This window comes from Bufo gargarizans, chromosome 2 (genome assembly GCF_014858855.1).
Source record: "Bufo gargarizans isolate SCDJY-AF-19 chromosome 2, ASM1485885v1, whole genome shotgun sequence".
Classification (NCBI taxonomy): Eukaryota; Metazoa; Chordata; class Amphibia; order Anura; family Bufonidae; genus Bufo; species Bufo gargarizans.
In genome coordinates, this window is record NC_058081.1 from 438,460,494 (window position 1) to 438,480,395 (window position 19,902).

Sequence of the window (19,902 nt, forward strand, 5' to 3'; positions counted from 1 at the left end):
CCCATACACCATGGCAAGGTAGCCTCTTTTTTTTAACGCAAACCTACATTAAAAGCTACCTCTTATGCTGCCAATGGCATCCAATGAATTTTTGGAAGGCAGGTTCCACTCTGGAATCCTTCTGAATGCTACCTTTCCTGGGGCAGCAGATGTCCAATGAATACAGGGAGAGCAAGCTTCCGCTTAATACTACATTAATTAAAATCAGCCTGGATTAGTCAGGAGTGCAAGGCCAAAATGCAGACAGCCGCAAGAGTCTGGATTGCAGTATCCCTTCTAGTTCATCCCAAAGTTGTTTGATGCTTTAGAGGTCAGGGCTCTATGTTGAACAGTCAAGATATTCCACACCAAACTCACACAATCATACGTTTATGGTCCTTGCTTTGTGCACTGGTATGGGACACAATAGCCTTCCCAAGCTATTTCCACAAAGATGGAAGCATACAATTGTTCAAAATGACTTGACATGCTGAAGCATTCACATTTCCCTTCACTGGAATTAGGCTGCATAGGCCTACGTCTGAAAAACTACCCCATAGCGTTATGCCTTCTCCAACAAACATTACATTTGGCACTATGCAATCGGGCATAGCTTTCTCCAAAAGAATATTTATTTCTTGCCAGATCCAAAAATCCATTCATCATGTTTATTCAGCATGCCACAGCTATGTTTTTTGTGAAGTAGATGGAAACTGGGGATGAAATGAGTATTTTGTAGACTATTTTAAAGTCTAGAAAAACGCAGTTTTTCTTAATGGACAACACAAATAAAAATGACTCTTTAAATGCTTTAAAGCAAATACAGCATTTGCAAACTATTTGAACTATTGGAATATTACTGATGATTATCAAATATGATCTGATTGTCAGTCATACATATTATCATGCGGATGACGGGGAATATAGATCTCTCAAGACGTTTCTCGTATTTTCAGAGCCGTCCGCTTACCTTATTTTATTTATTTTTTTAAATGTAATTAACCAGCATATAAGACCACAAACAAACGTGATCTTACTAAACCTTGGGCTGATGCTGTGTGACATAAATGTGTTTGACAATAATATTACTCTGCAAAACTGTTTGATAATTTTCATTATTCCTAATTAAACTTGAAGAAGCACAGACGTCTGCCAAAATTAACATAGGTTTTGCAGCCGGAAGATCAAAATTACTTTAATTGATAGTAAGATAGTTTCCCTGATCACCAATTAGACCAAATTAGTGATCAGATTTCAAGACGTGAATAAATACCCTGCCTGATGAGGAATATAAAGAAGATTACATAGTGTAACACAAATATCATTTCCTTTTATCACCAGTTGTATCATAGCAAGTAAGAAGGTTGCAGACCTTTAAATACATAAGGCTGGTCAGATACAATACTTTTCAATTAATGTAATGACAGGGGAAGTATTTAGGAGTTTAATGGAGATTGCACTGCAGAAATTGCTTCCAAGTCCTGTGTATTTTTTTCCAAACCTGGACTCATGTTCTTTTTTTTAATATTTGAGTAATACATTTTTTGAAACCCTTCACAGAACACCCAATGTTCCTCAAGATCACTGTTTTAACTGCCGTGTTCTCTGAAGCTTTCACGCTGTACAAGATGTTCCTTTCCTATTTACTATATAAATATGCATGAGTGGTTCAAGGTGAAAACAAATTTTTTAATCCAGAATTGACGTTATTTTCTTAGTCCTGTTTTATTTTGGTCTGCAAATTTTGTACTAATAAGTTAAACAAGGTGAGTTCAGGAAGGAGAAGACTTAGCTTCCAAATCTGCCCATTAAAGCCGAATGCACACGGCCGTGAGCGGTCCGTTGTAACCCAGCCTGGATTCCCGCTGAGAGCAGGAGCGCACTGTGTCATTGGTTGCTATGACGCCGTGCGCTTCATGCCGCCGCTGCACTACAGTAAAACACTCGTATAGATCATACAAGAGTATTACTGTAGTGCAGCGGCGGCATGAAGCGCACGGCGTCATAGCAACCAATGACGCTGTGCGCTCCTGCTCTGAGCAGGAATCCAGACCAGTTTACCACGGCCGTGAAACATGGCAGTGTGCATTCGGCTTAAGACTTTTGAACTTCGTATAAAGATTTTGATAAGACATAGAAGATAGCTTTGGCAGACTTGGCACAACCATGTGTTACATGACTGTAAAGTGAAATAAGAGACAAGAAGTGTGAGGTGATTGTGGACATTGCTTGGTGTAAATCAGAACGGTCTCATTAAAGAGAACCTTTCATCAGTTTAGCCCTAGTCTAATAATGGTCTTACCTTTATAAGGTGGCCCTCACTGATGCCATGGCAGAATAAGCTCCTCCCTGGCTAAGAGCGGTGCGCTCTGATTGGATGCGCTCACAGCCATGGAGAAGAGAACTGCCCCCAGCGAAACTGCGAGTCGGCTTATAATATAAGATGCAGAAATCAACGGGGCCAACAGTGCACGAAGGGGGGGTCTTTGAAAAAAAAAAAGTGCCATGGCATCATTGGGGGCTGCCCTATAAGGTAAGGCCATAATTAGACTAGGGATTAACTGATGAAAGGTCCTGTTTAAGTACATAACAGATCATTTATTTTTGTTTTTATGCCACTTTTTGGTATATTTTTGTCACAGATTTTATCGCAAAAGGGTTTTGCTCACGCCACTTTTCCAAGGTGGCAGAAAAAGGGGCGTGACAGGGAAGAGGGCGGGCCGGTCTGACCATCTCATTCCCATTTTCCATGCCAGTTAATGGTGTGGAAAATGTTATTAAACTACCCCAGCCAGGGAGCTAGCGTAGGTTTAATGCATGACGCATGGCCAGCGGCACCAAGCGACAAAGTTATGTAGCGGCCTGCGCCAACGCAGGGCATTAATACCGGTGTCTAAATCGCCAGTCTTAATAAATGACCCCCATAGTGCACACTTGGCTGGATTAATAAATTAACCTTAAAGAGGACCTTTCACCACTCCTGATATGCCTGTTTTAATAACTTCTTCCATCCCCCAATTAATAACAAATCTGGAACCGCTATTCTTATGGTTCTATGTTTTGCCATTCCTTTATTATTTCTACTAGAAGTTATGAATGAATTGCTATTAGTCTTCAGTAAGGGTACAGAGGTGTGGTAACCAGTTGGGGGAGTGTACCTGCACAGTCTGACAATGGCAGCACTGATTGGATAGAGGGAGACTGTGCAGATACATCTCCCCTCTGTACCCTTTCTGAAGGCTAATAGCAATTAATTAATAACTTCTAGTAGACATAATAAATAAATGGCACAACATACAGACATAAGAATAGATGTTTCAGATTTGTTATTACGTGGGCAAAGCATGAAGCTATTAAAACAGACATGTCAGGAGTGGTGAAAGGTCCTCTTTAAAGGGGTTATAGTTATTGTGGCCCCCAGCAGCGCCTGTGAAGTGAGCTATACTTGCCTGCTAACTGCCACTTCGTGGCACATGGGGCATCTTCTCCATCACTACTGGGTAGATGTCACTGCAGAGTCAGGTACTGCTTGGGAAGAAGTCACTACTGGGGGCAGCCATTTGTGTAGAAGTTTATATGTGGGAAGACAGGCGATGGAGCCTGATAGGAGTGGGAGGGAGCAGGTAAGCATAGCTCATGTCACAGGTTCCACTGGGAAGGGTGTAAAAAACATGGGCAGCCCCTTTAAGCAAATAGGAAGTGCTACCTTCTGTCGCACTATTAGGCTGGTTTCACACGGGCGTTGCGGATTGGGGTCTGATGCGTTCAGGGTGCGTTTAGTGAAACTCGCACTATTTTGCAAGCAAGTTCAGTCAGTTTTGTCTGCGATTGCGTTTAGTTGTTCAATGCGTTTCGATGCGTTTTTCACGCGCGTGATAAAAAACGGAATGTTTACAAACAACATCTCTTAGCAACCATCAGTGAAAAACGCATCGCACCCGCACTTGCTTGCGGATGCAATGCGTTTTTCACGCAGCCCTTCCACTTCTATGGGGCCAGAATATAGAACATGCTGCGATTTTCAAGAACTGATACGTGAAAAACAACGCTCATGTACCTAGACCCATTGAAATGAATGGGTCAGGATTCAGTGCGGGTGCAACGCTTTCACGTCACGCATTGCACCCGCGCGGAAAACTCGCTCGTGTGAAGGGGACCTAACTGTATGTTAACCTTCGGGTGAGACAGGATTAGAGATAAGCACTTATAAAAGCTGTTGGTTGAATACTGTTGCTCATTGAAGTACAAAGAGGGACATTTTTTAAGACTGGTGTACCCATACTCCAGTCTTGATCTCCCTGCACTGGTGTGAGTTGCGCCTAGTTTATTAAGAGGCAGATGCGCCAGATACTGAAGTCAACGGCAGCTGTAACTTATAACACTTTCCGGCAGGTGGTATGATGCCCTGTGCCCTCCCACGAAGCCCTGCTCCTTTTCTCAGCACTTCAGAAAAGTGTTGAGAAGCTTAAAAAGTCTGAAATTATGGTGCACGTATGGTGTGCATCATATTTTGTGACTTTTTAATGCCACAATAGTGGTGAAATGACCTTAGTAAATGTCCCTCAATATGTTTTACAAATTGCTCATTCATTTCGGTGGCACTGCGTGATTCCACATTTCCCCTTTAGGGAATTATCGGTGATCACTCAGGGAGATAGAAAAGCAGGACAAGCACTTATCAGCTGATTACTTTGGGGCTTCCAGTTTGGGATGGATTATCTGGTTGAGAGAAACCCTTTAATTGCCTCTTAGTACTGCATTCACGCTATTGTTTGCTTTTGACAGTGCTGCAGCTAGAAGGTGGACCGTTTGGGGTTGGTTGCTTCATTTAATTTCAGAAAAATTTTCATTTTTGATTCATAAACAATACATCTATATTTTAAGGTTTTCTCTGGCTTCATTGTGTACTTTATTAGTAACTTTACATGTTATGTATGATGTCCAGCTATGACTCATTAGAGTCTAGTTATTGGCTTCACATTCTCCATTTCTTTGTATAAAAATCTTAAATAAATCACTGGAACGTATGAATTAATTGATTAATTTAATTGTTTCTTCCTTTTTAAATTTCCTATTTATTTTATTTAACACCACAAAAAAAATCTAATTTATCAATTCATTTATTTCTTGATCAGCATATAGCTCACTATTTTGTAATAGTCGTCTAATATATTTCTCTGCCTGTTCAACCAAAACAATAATGGATCAGTTCTTTTGAAGCATCCTAGCCAGAAACTGAATGTCGTGCTCAGTGAATGAGCAGCCTGTACTCCCCTGTGGCCTATGGATCGGTTTTGTCTCATTGAGGAAAACATTTGAATTGCTGACACAAATGACAAACTTCATTGGGATCAATTCTGACCTCCCCCCTTTCTCTTCTCTTGGCAAATTGGCTCTTGATTCATTCCTGCTCAAAGTGTTTGTGAGTTCTCTACACGCAGAGGCATGAAATCATTATCTGCCATTACACACTATTTGCTCGTGGTTATCATGTGGGAAAAGACTCATTTTCAATAGAGAACCAATTAAATGTGCGCGGCGGTATTGAGCAGCTGCACAAATGTAAACAAACAGGCAGGGACTGGGTAGACTTAATAGCCTATCCCTAGTCTCCGAAGGTTTGTGTCCGTCATCTATACATACTTTATTTTTATTTCAGATAGATTTTTTTTTAAAGCAAAATAGTGTGACAGTTTATTTACATAATTATGCACTCATCAGTCAGCCACAACATTAACTCTTTCAGGGCATGGCCTTTTTTCATTTATTTTTTTGTCTTGTAAGAGCCCAGATTTTTTTTTTTTTTTTTTTTAGGTTTCTGCTCACTATTTAATTTACTGTATCTTGTACTGGCAAACAGGAAAAAAATATCTTTGTAGGGTGGAATTGGGGGAAAAAACACAATTCCAACTTTTTTTTTTTTTTCTTACAGCCTTCACTGTTTGGTAAAAATGACACAATAACCTTATTCTGCAACTTAGCACAATTATACGTAGTTTTTTAATATTTTTTTTACTAGTTAAAAAAGATCTTTGAATTGCAGTATTCTGCCCTTTTAAAGGGGTTGTTCACTCTTGGGGACCTCTTTTGCAGACCTCCCCAGCATGGCCAAACCTGCAGTGGGAATCATACATACCTGATCACCTATCGCCGGGTTCTGGCTCCATTACTGCAAGTCCTGGGTCTCCCCATGTCAACATCCAATGACTGGCTGCAGTGTTGCCCATGCACCATGCAAGTGTTAACCATGCAGCGTGTCACCGGATGTTGATGCAGGGAGACCTAGAAGTTGCAGCGGAGTGAAGGAGCCAGATCATGTAAGTATGATTCCCACTGTGGTTCCACCCATTTAACTTTTATCATATTTCTATCTACATAGCTGTGTGAGGGCTTGTTTTTTTGTGTTGTTGTTTTTTTGCAGAATGAGCTGTAGTTTTTATTGCTATTATTTTGTGGTACATAGAACTTTTTATGTTTTTTTTAAATCCTTTTTATTACATTTTTCTGAGGGTTGAGGTGATTAAAAAATAGCAAGACTTTTTTTTTCCATGTTATTGCATTCAACGCATGTGATAAATGGTTTTATATGTAAAATTGGGAAAGGGGGTGATTTTTAATTTTTAATATCTTTTTATTTTGTTTTTTACTGTAATCCCCTGATCACTTATTCCATATACAGCAATAGAATACTATTGCAGTCTATATTAGATTTTTACTGGCTGCAGGCAGGCCTTAGTAGACAGTTTGCTATGGCAGCCCTGATGGCCTCCAAAAGGCACCGGCTGTCATAGCAACTGATCTGAGACCCACAATTCAGCCGCAGGGGCTCTGATTGGAGACCAGAGAGAGCCTCCTTCCTCTATCAAACCGCTCAGATGCTGGCTGGGAGCCTGTTCCATACATTTAGGGCACACCAGTATCGAACAGTTATGGTGTTGTATAGGTAACAGTTAAAACAATCATCCTAATATTGTGTAGGCTATGGATTAGCACCCTCTGGCACTACAGCTCCCATAATCCTTTCACTTCTATAGGAGTTACAAGAACAGCCAAGTAAGTGTGCATGCATGGGATTTGTAGTTTTCCAACAGCTGGAGTGCCAAAGGTTTCTGATCCTTGGTATAGGCCCTCATGGTGTCAAAGCAGATCTGTTCTATTGAGGCATGGACTCCTCAAGATCTGTAATGGTATTGTGTAGTATCTGGCACAAAGTTGTTAGCAGCAGATCCAAGTCCCATTTAATTAGATTTCATTTTCCAGCAAATACCAAAGATGCTTGAAATATGAGTCTGGTCTTGTTTGAAAGCTGGCATTCCAAGCTTTCAAACAATACTAGAATCAGTATCAGCAAATCGAGTCAGGATTGAAATCTGTGAAACATGTTTTTACTTTCACTTTCAACTTCCACCATCCTTATTTCTATCAGCTCTATCTTCTGATGTAATGGATATAATGCTGTGATTCTGGTATTGTCTGAAAGTTTGGAATGCCAAGACCAGTCCTCCCCTCTTCTTAAGGCCTCATGCACACAACAGTTTTTTTTCACGGTCCGCAAAAACGGGGTCCGTGGGTCCGTGACCGTTTTTTCGTCCGTGGGTCTTCCTTGATTTTTGGAGGATCCACGGACATGAAAAAAAAAGTCGTTTTGGTGTCCGCCTGGCCGTGCGGAGCCAAACGTATCCGTCCTGAATTACAATGCAAGTCAATGGGGACGGATCCGTTTGACGTTGACACAATATGGTGCAATTGCAAACGGATCCATCCCCATTGACTTTCAATGTAAAGTCAGGAGTTTTACTTTCACACTTGCGTTCATATAATGCAGACGGTGGCTCCGTTCAGAGCGGATCCGTCTGCATTATATTGTTAAAACATTTCTAAGTGTGAAAGTAGCCTCAGACGGATCCGTCCAGACTTTACATTGAAAGTCAATGGGGGACGGATCCGTTTGAAAATTGAGCCACAGTGTGTCATCTTCAAACGGATCCGTCCCCATTGACTTACATTGTAAGTCTGGACGGATCCGCTTGCCTCCGCACGGCCAGGCGAACACCCGAACATAACTTGAAGCGTCCCCATCACCATGGGAACGCCTCTATGTTAGAATATACTGTCGGATATGAGCTACATCGTGAAACTCAGATCCGACAGTATATTCTAACACAGAGGCGTTCCCATGGTGATGGGGACGCTTCAGGTTAGAATATACTGAAAAACTGTGTACATGACTGCCCCCTGCTGCCTGGCAGCACCCGATCTCTTACAGGGGGCCGTGATCAGCACAATTAACTCCACAGGTGCCGCACCTGAAGGGGTTAATTGTACTATCATATCCCCCTGTAAGAGATCAGGGCTGCCAGGCAGCAGGGGGCAGGACCCCCCCCCCCAGTTTGAATATCATTGGTGGCCAGTGCGGCCCCCCCTCTATTGTAATAAATCGTTGGTGGCACAGTGTGCGCCCCCCATCGCCCCCCCTCCCTCCCTCTATTGTAATAAATCGTTGGTGGCACAGTGTGCGCCCACCATCGCCCCCCCTCCCTCCCTCTATTGTAATAAATCGTTGGTGGCACAGTGTGCGCCCACCATCGCCCCCCCTCCCTCCCTCTATTGTAATAAATCGTTGGTGGCACAGTGTGCGCCCACCATCGGCCCCCCCTCCCTCTATAGCAGTAACAACATTGGTGGCAATGATATTCAAACTGGGGGGGGGGTCTGCCCCCTGCAGCCCTGATCTCTTACAGGGGGATATGATAGTACAATTAACCCCTTCAGGTGCGGCACCTGAGGAGTTAATTGTGCTGATCACGGCCCCCTGTAAGAGATCGGGTGCTGCCAGGCAGCAGGGGGCAGTCTTGTACACAGTTTGTAGTGTATTCTAACTAGAAGCGTCCCCATCACCATGGGAACGCCTCTGTGTTAGAATATACTGTTGGATATGAGTTTTCACGAAGTGAAAACTTACATCTGAAAGAGCTTTTATGCAGACGGATCTTCGGATCCGTCTGTATGAAAGCAACCTACGGCCACGGATTACGGACACGGATGCCAATCTTGGGTGCATCCATGTTCTTTCACGGACCCATTGACTTGAATGGGTCCGTGAACCGTTGTCCGTCAAAAAATAGGACAGGTCATATTTTTTTGACGGACAGGATACACGGATCACGGCCTCAACTGCAAAACGGTGCATTTTCCGATTTTTCCACGGACCCATTGAAAGTCAATGGGTCTGCGAAAAAAAACGGAAAACGGCACAACGGCCACAGATGCACACGACGGTCGTGTGCATGAGGCCTAAGGCTGGTTTGCTTTGGGCACTTGGAACAGCAAACCCTGCCGACCTGCATGCATGTCTTCTGTTTATGATCCACTTCCAATACTACTCAGGGGCATCTGCAAATTGATGGTCTCAATCCCATCCTCCTGCCGCAAGTTTTGGACATGTGAATTTTGAGGTTAACCGCTATATTACCTTCAAATTTGTGCATTTAATGAATAACCTCTGAATGAGGAATTATAACGGGTGCCCTAATTTTTTCCCATGGGGTTTCTGAATTTTGGTTTGCTTATTCGTCACTCTGCACTTCTGTGCTTCATGAAATGAAATATGATGATATGGCAGGGCCTAACTGAGGACAGAAGGGAGCCAGGGCAAGCGAGAAAGCTACCTGTTTTGAAGGTGTTTTGAATCCTCCTTCACTGCTTTCACTTCTTCTTACTTGAAGGGGAATCGTCTTCTGTATGAGCTGCAGCCTGACATTGCCTGTTGAGGAATGAGCTGTTTGGAGGAAAAAAGTTGGCCAACATGTGTCAAATGAAATGGGAGACTAGGGATTGAGGAGTAGCAAGCCATCTTGAGGACTGAGAAGCTGGTTAGTCATCCTGGAGACTGACAAGAAGTAAGGGTTTATTCTGTGGATTCAAAAAAGAGAACGAGGCCATGATGGGGACTGAGACTCATGCTGTACAGTACTTTGCTTTACTGCTGTGCTCTTCGGCCAGTAGCTTTGCACCTGTTAAGAAACTGCCAACCTGCACAAGTATCTCAAAGGGTAAACTGGAAAGCTCGCAGGTCGAAGACCATTGCAGAATGCTGTTAGGATATTTAGTTTACATGTTGCACATAAGTTACAAGGCTAGATAACAGAGCAGGACATTATTTCTCAGATGCATGGAATTAATAGACCATTTCATAATGCAATACTTCTGTATATACTCTATGCAAACTGTGTCTTTGACATACTTTTGATGTGTTTTATCTTTTTGTATACAGTATTTATTTATGTTCTGGGCGTGTTTGTTAACTCCGTCAAGGTAGTTGTCTGGGAGCATAAAAAATTGAGGAAAAGGCAATGGTATAAAAAAGGTAAACAAAGAATGGATTGCCTGTTAAAACCTACAGGTCTCCTTGAGGTTCCTTGTTTACTGGGCTGCAGCAGTGATTTCATGTTGACAACATATGACTGCTATGTGGCCTTAGTGGTGTACTGTCCTGCAGCCCAGTAAACAACGAATGGCAGGAAGTGTCGGAGCGGTGACACTGGTGCAGCAGGGGATTCAACAGGTAAGCCAGGCTTCTTTAGTTTATATCCCATTGCCTGACATTGATATTAGACAACCCCTTTCAACACTTTAAGCAGCATTTTACAAACTTTATTATTTGAGGGGACTACCCTATTAACCATTATTTTTGCAATTTTGGGTGATCATTTCAGAGGTTTCACTATATGTGAGTTGCATTTAAACTCTGATGCAACTTACATATACACAAGAACAGAAGTCTGTGATTCACCATTTAAAGGGGTTATCCAAGGCCTATAATGCTCCCCATATGCCTGGGCCCCTCACACAGATAGTACTCACCTTTCTCCACGGCACCCGCATCACTTTTGATGTCCAAGCAGCCGCTGCTGCATCTCCGGCATCGGGGGGCAGCCAATAGCAGGCCGCGACGGGGGCGAGTCTCCCTAATTTCACCCACGATGCTAGAGAGGCTCCTTCCCATCACTACCTGCTATTGGCTGGGCCCGGGCATATGGGGGGCATTATAGGCCTTGGATAACCCCTGTAATATGTAATATAGAAGAATATTTGTACAATATTTGCAAGGTTGCTTTATTATTCTGCAGTAGAACTGTATAAAATATTGCATTAGTACAGCCAATTCACTTTGGCCAGTATCAATAATATAATTTGGGAGGTTCAAATACTTTTCTTTTTCACCGCATAAGTTGAGAAACAGGACTTTGCAACTTATACATACAGTTAACTAATTACTGACTAATGAAACTGCTGTTCTTCTAAATCTGTTTTATGATTAATAATAGTTAAGGGCACAAACATACAGATAGCATACAACAGTTCAACATAACTGTAAAAGATATAGAGAGAGTCTTCTCCACAGGAGCTTACAGCCTATGAAGGTTAAAAAGAGACACGATGTTGTATTGTCTATATATAGGACCTGTATACACGTTATGTGAAGTGAATGTTAGAGCAGATTATATACTTGTTCGATGAAGTGTTTTTTTTATTCTGTCTGAAGTCAGAATTGAGGAGTTTTGGGTTGTCTGTGGTATAGAATTCCAGAGGAAGGGAGAAGCATGAGAAAACTCTTTAAGACGTGAGTGGGATTAGAACAGAGGAGAGGGGAACAGAGGTTGTGTTTGGGTTGGCATCTGGAGGTTAATGCCGAGATGTATGGAGGAGCTATGCTGAAGAGAGATTTGTGTATGAGTATTTGTGTAATGATTCAAAAATATTCACTGGGCAATAGGACAGAAGACAGAGCAGTGGAGACTCAGGCAGTATAGTTTAGGATTGGTTAGGATAATTGCATTTCCCTTCTTTACCTTCTCTAACCCTAGTTAATCGTCAATTATCACCAGACAGAGCCACGTCTGGCAATACATGAATGGCCAACGATATAATATATGGCAAGCCAGATCCACAGGAGTGGTAACCTCTTAGGGCTCATGCACATGACCATAGCTGTTTTTGTGATCCACAAATTGCAGATCCACAAAACACGGATACCAGACGTGTATTCTACATTTTGCAGAACGGAACATCCGGTCCATAGTAGAACAGTTTGTATCCTTGTCCATAATGTGGACAAGACTAGGACATGTTCTATATTTTTGCGGATGCCACGGAATGGACATATGGATGTGGACAGCATCTTTTGCGACCCCACTGAAGTGAACAGGTCCGCATCCAACCCCCCCAAAAAATTGAAAAAATATGCTTGTGTGCATGAGCCCTTACAGAGCAGCTCTCTGTTTTGTCATATAGAGGAGGTCCTTAAGCTTTGGATTTGAAGACAGTATTCTGTGACTAGGTGTGCTGATTGCAGTCCCCCTGTAGCGCCCATTAGTGGTATATAGGAGAAGTTGAAGCCTCTGTAAAAAGAATGATTCAGTTTCTATAAATACCTGTCAATGTGACTCCACAGTTGGAATTTCTAAACTCACTGAGAAAAATTAGACCCTAAATGTTTAAACACTTAAGTCCTTAATGACAATGCAATTTTCCTTTTTTTTTTTTTTTTCATTATCTCCAGCCTTCCCAAAGCCATTACTTTTTTAATTTTTAATTCACATAGCTGTGTGAAGGCTTGTTTTTTGCGGGACAAGTTGTACTTTTTTTATGGCATCATATATGGTTGCATACAATGTAATGTGAAGCAAGAAAAAAAAATCTAAATGGGGTTAAATTATAAAAGAAAGCCCACAATTCCACCACAGCTTTGTTTTTGTTTTTTTGTTTTTTTACAGCGTTTCCTATGCAGTAAAACTGACCTGCTATTGTCATTCTCCACGTCAGTACAATTACAATGATACCATATATGTAGTTGTTTTCAGTATTAAAATGCAAAAAAAAATAAAGACACATAATTATTTTTTTTGCATCACCATATTCTGACCATATTGCTTTTTTACTCTTATGTGTACGGATCTGTGTGAGGCTTCCTTTTTTGGGGGTGATCTGTACTTTTTATTGCTACCATTTAGGGTGTGTATGACTTTTTGATCAGTTTTTATAAAAAAAAATTCTCGCGATGAAGCAAGCAAAAAATGGCGAATCGTCTATTTTAACTCTTTCCCGATTGCCGTTTGCCATATGGTATAAATGTTTTTAAATTTTACTAGTATGGGCATTTTTGCATGTGGCGATGCCAATGATGTTTGTTTTATTTTTTTTAATACCTCATGTATTTATATTTTAATTTTGAGGAAAAAGGGAAGTGATTTGAATTTTTTTGCACTTTTTTTTATTTTCTTTTTATTTTCTACACTTTTTAATAGTTCCCCTAGGCAACTATAACAATCATTTACACTGCTTCTCTCCTAGACTCCAGTGGATTACCATTGGAGTCTATGAGAATTACACAAAGTTCCTATGAGCCCTGCAACAGGCCGGCTCTCTATAGGAACTAATGTGCAGCAGCCTCATGTCACTCAGGAGGACCGAGGCTGCCGCACATGACATCTGGCTCCCCTAATCCTTGCTAGGGGGAGCCGACGCATGGCAGGTGCATACGCTCCGGTTTTTATCCTCACAGATACCATGGCCATATTTGACCACAGCATCTAAGGGCTTAAATGTACTGTATACGATTGACATTATCATCAACCTTATACATTAGCCCCAGGTGCCTGTTGTTTAAAGTGGCTATGGTACCGGGTGCACTTGCAAGTGGGTGCCATATTTCAAGTCCCGACTGCTGACATATATAGTCATAAGTACAGCTGCAGTACATGATAATTTTAGCAATTGAGTATTCTACCGATTTTATTTTTACGATTAATCGAGTAATCTAATAAGAAATAATGAATTGATAGACTGCCATCAGCCCTCCCTCGTGCCTTCAGCTCCTTTCTCCCAGTGCCTTCAGCTCTCCCCCACCCAAGTGCCTTCAGCTCTTCCCCACCCCAGTGCCATCAGCTTGCCCCCCTAAGTGCCAGTACTTACCTTTCCTGCAGGGGCGCCGCTCCAAACCTCCTCTGTCGTCTTCTCCGCGCGCTGCACTGCCATCCTGACGTCACGCAACGATGTGTCAGGGCTGAAAGTGCAACGCGGTACGGGCCGGCTGGTGACCATGGAGCGGTAAGTAATAGCAAGAGCTTCACTCCTGCTCTGTGGTCACATGACACAAACGAATCATCGATGCCCAAAATTTGCATCAAGGATTTTTTTGTGTCGAATTACTCGATTCAATCGAGTAATCATTTCAGCCCTAGTCATAAAGCTGTCCGGAACAGGTTAAAAGCAATATGTTGGTACTAATATGTTAAGGGTTGAAGGATAAAACAGAATCACGGACAGTGTTGTGGGCCAGCATAGTCCATGCAGGGTTGTGATGTCATGCACATTAAGTTTCTATCCTGTGCATGGGGTATAGCTATAGGGTGCAGAGGTAGCAGTGCCGCCAATATTATATAAAGCACATGGTATAGTGGAGGAGGGGGATGCTGTCACAAATCTTGCACTAGGACCCAGGACGCTTTTGATCCAATTGGGAGGTACTGGCACCTCACTCTGGGTAACTTTACACTGTCTCTTCTAGAGCTGCCACTATGAAAAGGTGACCCAATATGAAATAAACCCAACTGAATCCAGAGATATTATATTCCATCCCAAATGCTTCTCAGCCATTCAGTCAGCTAGTATTTCGCTGGGAACATGGCAGGTCCAAACAGAGCTGTTTGCTGATGAGACATTTTGGCAAAGATCAGATGGGCAATGTATCATTATGGCAGAATCGGGTGCCTGTGGTGATAACTAAAGAAATTAACTGACCAACTGGTTGAAAGGCATTTGGGATAGAATGTGAGGATAATTTCAATAGGTTATTCACACAGGATTGCCCTTTCTGGATGAGCACTTTGTCAACTGACAAGATGTAAGTACCTGCCAATTGGACCATATACCAGAATAGAAACTTGTGGGGTTATTTGTCAAACTGGTGTAAAGTATAACTGGCTTAGTTGCCCATAGCAACCAATCAGATTCCACCTTTCCTCTTCCAAAGGAGCTGTCAAAAATGAAAGGTGGGATCTGATTGGGTGCTATGGGCAACTACGCCAGTTCTACTTTACACCAGTTTGATAAATGACCCCATTGATGCTTATCCCAATCGTGCAACACCCTGTATGGCATCGTGAATCTGGCAACTGGACCCCACAGCATCTTGCTCTTTGTATGTCTGACCATTGAATAAGAGTTGATGTATTGTTTTTAAACGTTTAAATGAAAATTCCATGTTTTAGGGGTGATTTTTTTTCTTCTTGATTATTATCATTATTTTTGTACGCTGTAGCTCCAACACAAGGTGTTACATTTAGTAATTCAGTGCTGTACCTTCTCTTTCATTCTTTGACAGTATTGTATATTTTAATATACTTTCAATGCTGTGCTGAATATATTACGTCTTTAGGTATACAATACAGGCCTAAACTCCTTTCAGCGCTGCATGTGAAAACCATCCATCTTACGTAACTTACATATTCTAGCTTGCGAGGTCAGAACAGCCCTCACATTTGAAAAACTCTGCATGCATATCAGTTATACAAGAAAACCCTTCCTTAACAGTGTTTCTATGTTAGCCTAATGTCTGTATAATTTTTGTTTCTTTCCTAAAGGCCTTTGGATTTATGACTCGTGTGGCCCTGCAAGCAGAGAAAATGAATCACCACCCAGAATGGTTTAATGTGTACAACAAGGTAATTCATTACATTTTTATTCCATCACCTGAGCTTAAACCACTGGTGCATTTTTTCAGGGTATCACTTTACTGTGTTTAGTTGCTCAGATGGGAATAAGGCTTCCTGCTAAGATTTTCACTGCTCAGACCTACAAGGTCCCGTGCTGGCATAGGCAAAATTACAACACAGGAATAGTTGTCAAGTGTCAGAATGAATTTGTCACCTCTGCACTATCAGTATGTTCAATCACACGGCATAGGAACAGCGCCTATCCGTTCATACACTGGCACAGTGTTCACTGCTTGCAACTAGAGCTCCTTGAGGACATTACTATAGTCAGCCAGGAGGCAGTATTTCTGACTATATCCTGGAAATACGACAGCAACGGTGTCATGCTGAACTGGACAGATTGTCAACCACTGCCATAGTAAAATAGTTGTGATGTAATTGCGTCTCACTTGACTTGAATAAATATCATTTTATACTGAAATATAATTCAAAATATGGTTCCAGACTGCTGGTTAGATAAAATGTTGCTGGAGTGTATATGACTCCATAGACACTGCAGTAATATGGGCAATGTGACCAATAACGAGCAGTTGGAATGAAATCTGCACCACCCATTCAGATGTTGCGGAGCTGGTGGTGCGCCAAATTTAGAGTAGGTTCCCATTCAAAGAGGCAACCTTGTCGTGGTGAGTGGGCCTATGCCGTATGATCAATGCCTCATGTACAGCATGCTACATAGGGGTAGGTATACGATAAATTGCACTGAGAAGTGATGTTAATTATGCTAAGAAGCAGTTATTAGATAAAAGCATTGTATTGAGGATGTGCGATCCAGTTTCACTCTTATATTTTACACATTCAGATGTTTATTGGGCCACCTTCATTTTTTCCCTGAATCTTTACTATGTTAGGGCCTGACTTATTAAAACTAGGGGAAAATGTGTTTGTTGCCAAAAAAAAAACAGATCTCTGCTTTCTAATCTCCTCTGGAGAAATGAAATCTGCAACAAGGCCCTGGGTAAATGGCAAAAGAATTGCCCTTTAGTTCAGTGCAAATGGTAGATGAAGATTTTTTGGTAAATATTTGTGCATTGTTGTATAAACCTCAGGATAGGTCATTCATATCTGATCATCAGTGTTTGACTTCTGCTACCCCCACAATCTGTTTGAAAAAGCTACAGTGCTCTGGTGAGAGCTGCGGTCTATTCCTAGGCCATTGATGCCATGTTTATCTGTCACGTAGCCTATGTGCAAGCTAACCAAGTGAATGGGCATGGACTGCAACAGCCTCTATGTGATGTATGGAGCTGTGCTTTAAAGCCCAGCTATTATATTTGTTACTTGCCTCCATTTTATTTGTTTTGATTTATTTTTTACTACAAATTTGTAACCTCTCAACAAAATATATGAAACACATTTTTTATCATGAAAGTTATTTGCAGAAACAAAGTATGAGACTATATATTAGGGCTCATATACATTTCAAAATTGTGTGCATGAAGAATGTGCAGCAGTACACAGGACCAGGTGGCTCCCCAGTCTAGAGTCCAAAGGCCTCCATGTGTCACCGTACAGTCTTCGTCAGGTGTCATACGCATGGAGATGATCTCGTGTAGAGATCAGAGACCTACATATATAGGTTAATGAGAAGTACCCTTAAACAGTCATTTTGCTACTAGTTATGGAAAACTTCTCTGATCATAACTAAAGTCATTATCTGAATTTGAATCTTAATTATCCTGCTCTTTACTGAGATTGTACAGTACTGTATTGCCTAGTTAGGTGTTCACACAGGTTTTGACCTCTAGATTTGCATGTATGTTGTTTTAGGTCATAGCCTACCTATTTGGATTTAGATAGAATTTATAATTTAATGACAGTTAAATAAAAATAAAAAAAATGATGACTTAAAATCCCCATGCTGCCCACTGCTCACAGGGGAATGCAAAATAATTTTAAGAATTTCAGGTATTTAAAAAAATTATATACAGTACAGACCAAAAGTTTGGACACACCTTCTCATTCAAAGAGTTTTCTTTTCATGACTATGGAAATTGTAGATTCACACTGAAGGCATCAAAACTATTAATTAACACATGTGGAATTATATACTTATCAAAAAAGTATGAAACAACTGAAAATATGTCATATTCTAGGTTCTTCAAAGTAGACAACTTTTGCTTTGATTACTGCTTTGCACTCTCTTGGCATTCTCTTGATGAGCTTCAAGAGGTAGTCACCTGAAATGGTTTTCACTTCACAGGTGTGCCCTGTCAGGTTTAATAAGTGGGATTTCTTCCCTTTTAAATGGGGTTGGGACCATCAGTTGTGTTGTGGAGAAGTCAGATGGATACACAGCTGATAGTCCTACTGAATAGACTGTTAGCTGCTTTTTTCTTGCCATAATACAAATTCTAAGTAAAGAAAAACGAGTGGCCATCATTACTTTAAGAAATGAAGGTCAGTCAGTCCGAAAAATTGGGAAAACTTTGAAAGTGTCCCCAAGTGCAGTCACAAAAACCATCAAGCGCTACAAAGAAACTGGCTCACATGCGGCCCGCCCCAGGAAAGGAAGACCAAGAGTCACCTCTGCTGCGGAGGATAAGTTCATCCGAGTCACCAGCCTCAGAAATTGCAGGTTAACAGCAGCTCAGATTAGAGACCAGGTCAATGCCACACAGAGTTCTAGCAGCAGACACATCTCTAGAACAACTGTTAAGAGGAGACTGTGTGAATCAGGCCTTCATGGTAGAATATCTGCTAGGAAACCACTGCTAAGGACAGACAACAAGCAGAACAGACTTGTTTGGGCTAAAGAAAACAAGGAATGGACATTAGACCAGTGGAAATCTGTGCTTTGGTCTGATGAGTCCAAATTTGAGATCTTTGGTTCCAACCACCATGTCTTTGTGCGACGCAGAAAAGGTGAACGGATGGACTCTACATGCATGGTTCCCACCGTGAAGCATGGAGGAGAAGGTGTGATGGTGTGGGGGTCCTTTGCTGGTGACACTGTTGGGGATTTATTCAAAATTGCAGGCATACTGAACCAGCATGGCTACCACAGCATCTTGCAGCGGCATGCTATTCCATCCGGTTTGCGTTTAGTTGGACCATCATTTATTTTTCAACAGGACAATAACCCCGAACACACCTCCAGGCTGTATAAGGGCTATTTGACCATGAAGGAGAGTGATGGGGTGCTACGCCAGATGACCTGGCTTCCACAGTCACCGGACCTGAACCCAATTGAGATGGTTTGGGGTGAGCTGGACCACAGAGTGAAGGCAAAAGGGCCAACAAGTGCTAAGCATCTCTGGGAACTCCTTCAAAACTGTTGGAAGACCATTTCAGGTGACTACCTCTTGAAGCTCATCAAGAGAATGCCAAGAGTGTGCAAAGCAGTAATTAAAGCAAAAGGTGGCTACTTTGAAGAACCTAGAATATGACATATTTTCAGTTGTTTCACACTTTTTTGTTATGTATATAATTCCACATGTGTTAATTCATAGTTTTGATGCCTTCAGTGTGAATCTACAATTTTCATAGTCATGAAAATAAAGAAAACTCTTTGAATGAGAAGGTGTGTCCTGTGTGTATATGTGTGTGTGTGTGTGTATGTATGTGTGTGTATGTATATATGTATATATATATATATATATATATATATATATATATATATTGCACATATATATCTTTGTTGTCATTTTTAATTATGTGCTCTTTGTCCTTACAGGTTCAAATAACTCTGACAACACATGATTGTGGAAAATTGACCAGAAAAGATGTGAAACTTGCTCAGTTCATTGAAAAAGTAGCCACTTTCTAATAAATGAATAAATCCAGCTCATTGTTTGTGTATTGCAGCACTTTATTGTCTCCATTCTGTAAATAATTTTTATAACTAACATATTTTACTCTGTAACATTTGGTAATGAAATAAGCACAAAGGGGGTCATTTATTAAGATTGGCATTTTAGACGCCGGTCTTAATAAAGTCCTGCACTGGCAGTGGATCTGCCACAGTATTGTAGAGGCAACGGCCTCTCCATAACTTTGGCGGATCCTCCGCCACTTCTAAATGTAAACCAGCTTCTGAGTGGTTTTACATTTAGACCATTTTCTACGCTTAAGACAGGTGTAGAAAATGGTAAATGAGATGGGTCTGCTGCTCCATCCCCTTCCACGCCAGGCCCACTTTTTTAGA

At 41.4% G+C, this 19,902-nt stretch overlaps 1 protein-coding gene across 1 annotated transcript in view; it reads left to right on the plus strand.

Moving 5' to 3' along the window:
- The window catches only part of PCBD2 (pterin-4 alpha-carbinolamine dehydratase 2), a 104,946-nt gene extending 85,392 nt beyond the window's left edge, over positions 1-19,554 (plus strand). The window contains exons 3-4 of the mRNA XM_044277808.1: positions 15,624-15,704; positions 19,432-19,554. Coding sequence (XP_044133743.1) covers positions 15,624-15,704; positions 19,432-19,524 — 174 coding nt within the window. The 3' untranslated portion in view covers positions 19,525-19,554. The remainder of the gene's footprint in view (positions 1-15,623; positions 15,705-19,431) is intronic.
- The last annotated feature ends 348 nt before the right edge of the window (positions 19,555-19,902 follow it).